Source organism: Catharus ustulatus, chromosome 7 (assembly GCF_009819885.2).
Source record: "Catharus ustulatus isolate bCatUst1 chromosome 7, bCatUst1.pri.v2, whole genome shotgun sequence".
NCBI classification, from domain to species: domain Eukaryota; kingdom Metazoa; phylum Chordata; class Aves; order Passeriformes; family Turdidae; genus Catharus; species Catharus ustulatus.
In genome coordinates, this window is record NC_046227.1 from 39,030,972 (window position 1) to 39,039,805 (window position 8,834).

The following is an 8,834-nucleotide window of genomic DNA, read 5'->3' on the forward strand; positions in this document are numbered from 1 at the left end:
ATTTTTCCTGGGAAAAAAAAAAAAAAAATCCCTGCTCAGGATTTGCTTGCAAACACACCACGCACAAAATCGCTCCCTAGCAGAGCACCGGGTGAGAACTTAATTGGGGATTCAATTAGAACACGAAGAAACATTCAATTAAAGCTCCTGGAGCCCCAGAGATTCCCAAGCATGCAGCTTTCCCAAGGAAAAGCAGGAATGTGCAGAAGGCTGCAGCGTGGCTGTGCTGGTGACAGGATTGAGGACAGCAGCCAATTTTCCTACTCCTTGTTTTATAATTAAAAGGGGGAAAAAAAATTCCATTTCATTTCCTTTTAGTGCTGTTTCAGCCTTGTGAAGGTTCATGGATCCCAGAATGTCCTGAGTGGGAAGGGAGCCACAGGATCATGGATCCAGCACAGCCACCCCAAATTCAAATTCCCATTCCTGGTGTCCTGATGCTGCTGGAGCTGTTGGGGATGTTCCCATTCCTGGCAGTGCCTCTGGGGGAACACCTTGGCTCCATCCTGTCCCTCCCCTGGCTCAGCTCCATGCAGGACACACTCCAAATCCCTCAGCTTCCTTCCAGGAAACTTTGGGAAAGGTTCTGTGTATCCCATCACTCTGACCTCACCCACAGGGCAGGGAGGAACTGATGGAGAGATGAACTGATCCTGGAGGAGCTGATGGAGAAATTATCCTGGGGGAGGAGAAATGATCCTGGGGGAGCTGATGGAGAAATGATCCTGGAGGAACTGATGGAGAGATGATCCTGGGGGAGCTGATGGAGAGATGATCCTGCAGGAACTGATGGAGAGATGTCCCCTGTATGTCCTGGAGCCCCTGGGCTCACCTGGAGCTGCTCAAGGAGCTCTAGGGAAGAAGGGTTTGACTCCTCATATTCCCAGGATTTCCTCACCCAGGTCACTGCAGATATCCCAAAAACCCAGCTGTGCCCCTTGGTGAGGAAATCCTTGGAAAATGAGTGATCTGGAGTCAATCCCTCTTCCCTAGAGCTCCCTGAGCAGCTCCAGGTGATCCCAGGGCCTCCAGGACGTCCAGGGGACATCTCTGCATCAGCTCCTCCAGGAAACTTTGGGAAAGGTGCTGTGTTATGCCATCACTTTGACCTTATCCACATGGCAGGGAGGAGCTGATGGAGATGTCCCCTGGATATCCTGGAGCCCCTGGGATCACCTGGGGCTGCTCAAGGAGCTCTAGGGAAGAAAGGTTTGACTCCTCATATTCCCAGGATTTCCTCACCCAGGTCACTGCAGATATCCCAAAAACCCAGCTGTGCCCCTTGGTGAGGAAATCCTGGGAAAAATGAGGGCTCTGGAGTCAAACCCTTCTTCCCTGGAGCTCCCTGAGCAGCTCCAGGTGACCCAGGGGCTCCAGGACATCCAGGGGACATCTCTGCATCAGCTCCTCCAGGAAACTTTGGGAAAGGTTCTGTGCATCCTAACACTCTGACCTTATGCACATGGCAGGGAGGAGCTGATGGAGAGATGTCCCCTGGATATCCTGGAACCCCTGGGCTCACCTGAAGCTGCTCAAGGAGCTCTAGGGAAGAAGGGTTTGACTCCAGAGCCTTCATTTTCCAAGGATTTCCTCACCCAGGTCCCTGCAGACATCCCAAAACCCAGCTGTGCCCCTTGGTGGGATGGTTTCTCTCCAGCTGCCAGGGCACAATCCCATGGGAGATCCCCACTCCATCACAGGGAATTCCTGCCATGGATTGTCCTGCTGGGGGTGGCCCCATCTTTGCCCTGCAGAGAGCAAACCATCCTCAAAAACCACCTGGAATGAGCCTCAGGCAGCAGGATCCAGGATCCTAGAGCAGCCTGGGAGAGAGGGAAGTGTCCCTGGCCAAGGCAGGGGATGGGATGGGATACAGGGATGGGATACAGGGATGGGATGGGATGGGATCGATGGGATGGGATGGGATGGGATCACTGGGATGGGATGGGATGGGATATTGGGATGGGATGGGATAGGATCACTGGGATGGGATGGGATTTAAGGCCCTTGCATCCCAAACCATTCCAGGTTTCCATGATTCTGTGACAACAGCAGAAAACTCTGCTTCTCTCCAAAGCTTTGGTAAACTCTGTGGTGCTGAATGCAGGAGAAAACCTCAAACCTGAGGGAAAGCCAAGCAACACACCCTGGGAACATCCATTTCACTTCAAGCCTTAATTACCCTCCTTGATTCAACCTAAATATTTGGATTTACAAAGTCAAATCTCGACTTTTACAAACGAAATCCACTGTTCCTTCATCAAATGGCTGAGCTGAGCACTCAGATTCCAGCAGGGATGAGGCACAGCCATGCCAGGGCTGCTGCTCTGGGGAGAGAGGGCTCAGCCTTTTATTCACCTGTCAAAAGCTGGAACAGCTCCTGAGAGCTGCACAGAGCAGAAAAAGAGCCCAGCCTGAGGAATAATCACTTTCCATGACAGTAAGCTGTATTTTAGAAATTAATGACTCATGGCAGGATTGAGCTCATCTTTGTTAAATTACTGAACCTCTGCTCTGCTCCTCTGCAGACACGTTTTTTAATCCATTTAATCAGTGCTGGATTTTGAGGAATGCCTGGATCTCTGCAGGCTCCCACTGCAATGGACCCTGCTCCCAGCAGAGACCAGGTGATGCTCTGAGGAAAAGGATTTTGAGACAAAAAAATGCAGAATTCTGGGAAGAATTCAGATGAAATTGAGAAGTTCATCGAGAAATGGTCACTGATGAGCAGAGCCCGACGGAAACAAGGCCACAAAACTCTTTTTAAAGATTCTAAATTATTTTCCTGCAATGTCCTCAACCTTTGAAGTGTTCTGAGAGCCTGAGAGCTGCTCTGATGACAGAAAATGCTGCTCTGCTCTTCCTCTCAATACTACACAGGAAAAATAAAATTAAAAAGGGGAAGCACAAGTGCTGCTAGAGATGCAGCACCAGGTGTAACTAAGTCTGAAAAGAAAATTTGCTTTAACCTCAACTATCTCTAAAGAAGCAGCAAAAAAAAAAAAAATCCAGAAATAAACTGCACATCTAAATATAGTTTTGTGTGAAGTTGAATGTCCTTGGGCTGCTCAGGGACACTCACTGGTTTCACTTCAATTCTCTGGCACAAGCTGGGAAGGATTTCCACTGATTCCTATGGATGTTTCAAGGAGATTTTATTACAAGGCCCTGCTGGTGCCAAAAATTCCTCTGAAATCATCGAGTCCAACCATCCCCAGCACTGCCAAGGCCACCACTGACCCCTGTCCCCAAGTGCCACATCCCCAGGGCTTTAAATCCCTCCTGGGATGGGAACTGCAGAGCCCTGGGCAGCTGTGCCAGAGCTGGAAAAGCTTTTCCATGGAGGAATTGTCCCAAAATCCACCCTGCCCTGCCCAGCCTGAGCTGTTCCCTCTGCTCCTGTCCCTGTTCCTGGAGCAGATCCCAAATCCCCCCGGTGTCCCCTCCTGGCAGGGAATTCTGGAGAGGGAAAAGATCCCTCTGGATCCTCCTTTGCTCCAGGCTGAGCCCCTTCCCATTTCCCTCAGGAATTCTCCATTCCCTTCCCATTTCCCTCAGGAATTCTCCATCCTTTTCCCATTTCCCTCAGGAATTCTGCATTCCCTTCCCATTTCCCCCAGGAATTCTCCATTCCCTTCCCATTTCCCTCAGGAATTCTCCATCCCCTTCCCATTTCCCTCAGGAATTCTCCATTCCCTTCCCATTTCCCTCAGGAATTCTCCATTCCCTTCCCATTTGTCCTGGTGCTCCAGACCCTGAGGTGTGAGGGTGAACATTCCAAAGGGAGACCCTGCCTGAGGAGGTGTTTAAGAAATGTGTAAATATTCCTCTGGGAGACACCTGGAGAGGAGGAGAAGGAGCAAAAGGAGAAGAAGAATGAGGAGGAGGAGGAGAAAGGGAAGCTGAAGTTCCACCCCAGCATCCCAAGAAGTGATGGATGCTCTGACACAACCTCTGGGTGCTTCCTGCTGCTCTGCACAACTCCTGTCAGTGCAATAAATCTCATTAAAAATGCAGGGAATTAATGGATACTGCCAGAATTCAGAGGGAGAACCCCAAACCCTGTGCAGGGCTGGGAACACAAACCCCCCAGAAAACACAAGGAGAATTTCTGGTGCCAGCCTTGTGTGAATCACACGTTTCCAGCTGCCCTAATTAGTGTCTTATAATTGACTCCTGTCCCTTAAGGGGGCTCCTGGCTCTAATTGAGCAGCACCTGCCACGTCAGAGGAACAGTTCTGTGCACCCATTCCTTGCTCAAAGGCCACACTTGACCCCTTCAGTGCCAGCTTTGCTGCCAGCCTGGATTCCCCCCATTCCCCCAGCTGGGAATCTCCTCCTCAGGAGCTCAGGCCCTGTGGGCAGCACTCAGCACCTCAACAAAAAGGCAAATCCAGAAGCTGTTCCCTCACTGATTTAGATTGAGCAATAGATCTAAACCAAAAGTTAAATGCAACATCATGAAAAGTGGAGTAATGAGTTCAAATCCCAGGGAGCTGTGTCTCTCCTGGCACAGGAAACCAAGGATGGCATTTCCATAGGTACTGTGGGCTTGGAAAAGGAGCTCAGTGCTCAGGTTTTAATGTGTACAAAAATCTACAAAAGGTTTGAAGTCCTTTGGGACACTGATTACAGATCTCACTGACAGAATCCAGAATTCCTGGTTTAAAATGAGACCTGCAAGCAGCAGGGTGTCACCTGAAGCTGATCCCTGGGACTTTGTGTTCCACTTCTTGTAGAGCCTGGCTGTTAGGAGGGAAAACTTCCCTGTGGAGGGAGGGTAAAGGACAGGAGGAACATCCCATCACCTGCTTTTCCTCCTCCTAGCTGGAAGTGCCCACGCAATGTGTAAAGCAACACCTCAGGGGGGTCAGCAGTGAAGACAGACACACAGACAGACAGACAGACAGGCCTGGCTTCCAAAATTCCAGCTCATGTCCTGCTGCCGTGGACACAGAGTGCTCCAGCTGATGCCAAGGACCCTCTGAATTCCCTGAATTCCCACGTGGCACAAATCCACCTCTGGAAACAACACCCTGCCAGGCTGAGAGCTCCTCCAGGACAGCTCCCAGGAGCAGCCAGCCAGCATCTCCTCACTGCCACGAGCCTGCAGCATAACCCAGAAGTGCCTCAGTGCTCGTTTATCCTCGTTTCAACCCCCCCTGCACGGCTCAGATCATCACAGCCTCCCCGACACTCTCACATGTCACTGCAAACAGGGACTGCTCCAGCCTGTGCCACCAAAATGAAACTTCCCTGGCTCGTTTAAATCCCTTTTTCTGTCACACAGAGCTCCCTGTCCCGAGCACAACACGAGCAAATGTGCCTGCATCCCTCAAGGGCCCAGCCCTGCTTTCCCTGAGCTCCCTTAAATCCCTGCTGGAGTCACTGAGGAATCTGGGATGCAGGTTTGTGCTCCGGGGAATGTCGCACATGCTGCTCCACTTGGGAACGGGGAGGATCGTGTTTACTGCAAACAGAGATTCTGAGGTGAGGGTGATGCCTCAGGGGGACTCGGGATGTCACTCTGAGCCTGAGCAAGGGACAGCTGGCAGGGAACAGAGAGGGGAAAGGGAGCAGGGAAGGAAAAGGGTGATGGAGAAGGGAAAGGGGAGCAGGGAAGGAAAAGGGTGATGGAGAAGGGAAAGGGGAGCAGGGAAGGAAAAGGGGGATGGAGAAGGGAAAGGAGAACAGGGAAGGAAAAGGGTGATGGAGAAGGGGAAGGGGAACAGGGAAGGAAAAGGGTGATGGAGAAGGGAAAGGGGAGCAGGGAAGGAAAAGGGGGATGGAGAAGGGGAAGGGGAACGCTGGCAGGAGGGTCCGTGCTGATGGCTCCCAGGGCTCCTGCAGTGGAATCAGCTCTGAGCAGCCCCAACCCGAGATCCCGATGCTCTCGACACATTCAGAACCATTTTTTCCCCCAGAAATCCTAAAGTCGGGAGATCACCGAAACCTCAGCTTCCATCCCCTAAGGCAAGCGCATCTCCCGTTGTCACAGGGGATAACAGGAAAAGCCCAGCGGCTCAGCCCCAGCCGGGGGAGCCCAAGGCGAGCTCAATCCCTGCGTTTATCCGGCTGAAGCACGGCCAGAGCCGGGATTTGGGGCCGCTCCCGGGGGCTCGCGGCTCCGAACTCGCGCGGTGCTCGCAACTCCAGCGGTGCCCGCAGCTGGAGCACCCCGGAGCATCCCCTGAGCATCCTCGGAGCACCCCTAGAGCACCCTGGACCATGCCTGGAGCATCCCCAGAGCATCCTCGGAGCATCCTCCGAGCACACCCGGATCATGCCGGAGCATCCCTGAGCATCCCAGAGCATCCCTGAGCATCCTCGGAGCATCCCCGGAGCTCCATGAGCATCCCCGGAGCACCCTGGACCATCTCCGGACCATCTCCGGAGCATCCCTGAGCATCCTCGGAGCACCCTGGACCATCTCCGGAGCACCCCCAGAGCATCTCCGGAGCATCCCCGGGCAGCGGGGGTCCCGCCCCCCGAGCCCCGAGCCCCCCAAGCCGTTCCCGAGCCCCTGACCTGCCGCAGGATGAAGCTGGTGGAGGTGGTGCTGCCGTCCGAGCGCTTCAGGCGGCTGCGGCGTGTCGCGGTGCCCCTCGTCACCTGCCCGGGGGGGACAAAAGCATCAAGGTGGTGTCACCCCCTCCCTCCCCAGCCCCGGCCCCGCCGCCCCCGGCCCCGCACGCACCGCGGCCATGGCTCCCCGGGGTGCCGGTCCCGGTCCGGTTGTCCCGGTCCGGTTGTCCCGGTCCGGTTGTCCCGGTCCGGTTGTCCCGGTCCGGCTCTCCCGGGCCGCTCTCCGGTGCAGCGGAGCCGCCGCCGGGGCGGAGCGCGCTGGGGAGGGGGCGGCGGGGCCGGGGGGCGGCCCCGGGGCGGGGCTGGCACGGAAAAACCCCCCCGAACCGGGGCAGGACCGGGAGAGACGGGAGGGGAGGGATGGAACCGGGAGGGGAGGGATGGAGCTGTGCTGGGACAGGATGGGACAGAGATGGGACAGGATGGGAATGAGCACCTGGAAAAGGATCCAGGGAGAGCTCAGAGCCCCTTCCAGGACCTGCAGGGGATCCAGGAGAGCTGGAGAGGGATTTGGGATAAGGGATGGAGGGACAGGACACAGGGAATGGCTGCACTGCCAGAGGGCAGGGATGGATATTGGGATATTGGGATATTGGGGATTGGAATATTGGGAATTGGAATATTGGGAATTGAGATATTGGGGATTGGGATATTGGGAATTGGGGTTTGGAATATTGGGATATTGGATATTGGGATATTGGGAATTGGGAATTCCCAGAGCAGCTGTGGCTGCCCCTGGATCCCTGGCAGTGCCCAAGGCCAGCCTTGGATCCACTGTTTCTCCCCAAATGTGCAGAGTTTGGGGGAAATCTCTGTGCTGGCATTGCTCCATTAAGGAACAGCAGCAATGTGGGGAGGTTTCACCTCCCTGAGCTCCTGTGGCAGCCCCTGAGCCCTGCTCACTTGGCTGGGATTATATTCCAAGGGGCAGGAATGCCCTCTGCACATTCCCTGCCTGCCCAGCTCACACCAAACTCCTCTGGGGGTTGATTGTCCTGGCAAATCTTGGATCTGGACGTGCCTGGAAAACTCCTGGCCCTGGGAGGCTGGAGATGTATTTAATAATTGTATTTAAACAAGAAAGATCCCAGAGTTGTCTTTGCCATTGTGACAGAGATGTTTTATTGTCAGCTGCAAACTGAGGCTGAGCAGGGATGGAGGGGACACTGGGATTTTGGGATATTGGGATAGTGGGGTGTTGGAGTATTGGGATTTTGGGGTATTGGGATAGTGGGGTATTGGGGTGTTGGGATATTGGGGTATTGGGATTTTGGGGTATTAGGATTTTGGAATGGAATTCCCAGAGCAGCTGAGGCTGCCCCTGGATCCCTGGAATGTCCAAGGCCAGGTGCAGCAATGTGGGATGGTGGAAGTGTCCCTGAGAGTAGCACTGGGAAATCCTTCCACCCTTCCCAGCCAATCCATTCCATGGTTCCAAGTCACAGCCTGGACAGGGTTTGGAGCAGCCTGGGGCAGTGGGAGGTGTCCCTGCCCCTGGATTGGGATGGGATTTAATGTCCCTTCCATGGGGGGATGCCCTGGGCCAGCATCACCCTCAGAGCCCCAACCCTTCCCCAACCCAACTTCCAGCACAGAGAGAGCTGCAATTCCCAGGGCAGGGAGGAAAACAAGCTAAATCAGGAGCTGGAAGCTGAAATGGGAGGAAGATCTGGAAGCAGGACCTGGATTTCCTGCTTCCCACTGCTGAGCTTCACCTCCAGGCACATCACACCTCCCACTGGGATGAGCAATGAGGAATGTGCACATGAGCTCACCCACACCTGCACGCTCTGAGCACACCCAGCCCAGCCCAGCCTCCCCCAGACTCCAAATCCTGCCAAGCCTTGGCTGGAAGGAGCAGCCTGGACTCTGTCTCAGGGGCACCAAGGCTAAATTGGATTATTTTTACAGTTTCATCACAAACATGCATTGTGGGGTGCCTGATTTCCCAGGGAAAAGATTCTCTCCAGAGATCCCATGGATCACACTGGGATGCAGAAGGGAAAACAAGGCAGCATTTCCCAAGAATTCAGGAGGTGATTTGGCTTTTTAAAGGTTGGTTTCCAGCCTGAACTGACCCCAAATCAACCCACTGGGGTCAGAAGCTCCAAAGGGGTATTAAAAAATGATGAAAAGCAGTGGGTGATGTGTAAATAACACATTTTAGGGCTCCTTGCAGGTGTTTTTGGTGTCCATGCACAGCTTTAGCAGCAGGGTTAAAGCTCAGGGATTCACCCTGATTTTTAGGA

The 8,834-nt window shown here is 53.9% G+C and overlaps 1 protein-coding gene across 5 annotated transcripts in view; it reads right to left on the reverse strand.

Moving 5' to 3' along the window:
* LOC116998632 (voltage-dependent L-type calcium channel subunit beta-4) overlaps positions 1-6,749 on the reverse strand; it is a 76,232-nt gene extending 69,483 nt beyond the window's left edge. For all 5 annotated transcript variants that reach the window (XR_004418440.1, XR_004418441.1, XM_033064607.1 and 2 more), the window contains exons 1-2: positions 6,698-6,749; positions 6,529-6,612 (exon numbers count right to left, since the gene is read on the reverse strand). Coding sequence is in view for 3 of the 5 variants with exons in the window: in XM_033064607.1 (XP_032920498.1) it covers positions 6,529-6,612; positions 6,698-6,706 (93 nt within the window). In the remaining 2 variants the exon portion in view is untranslated. The remainder of the gene's footprint in view (positions 1-6,528; positions 6,613-6,697) is intronic.
* Positions 6,750-8,834: the final 2,085 nt, after the last annotated feature.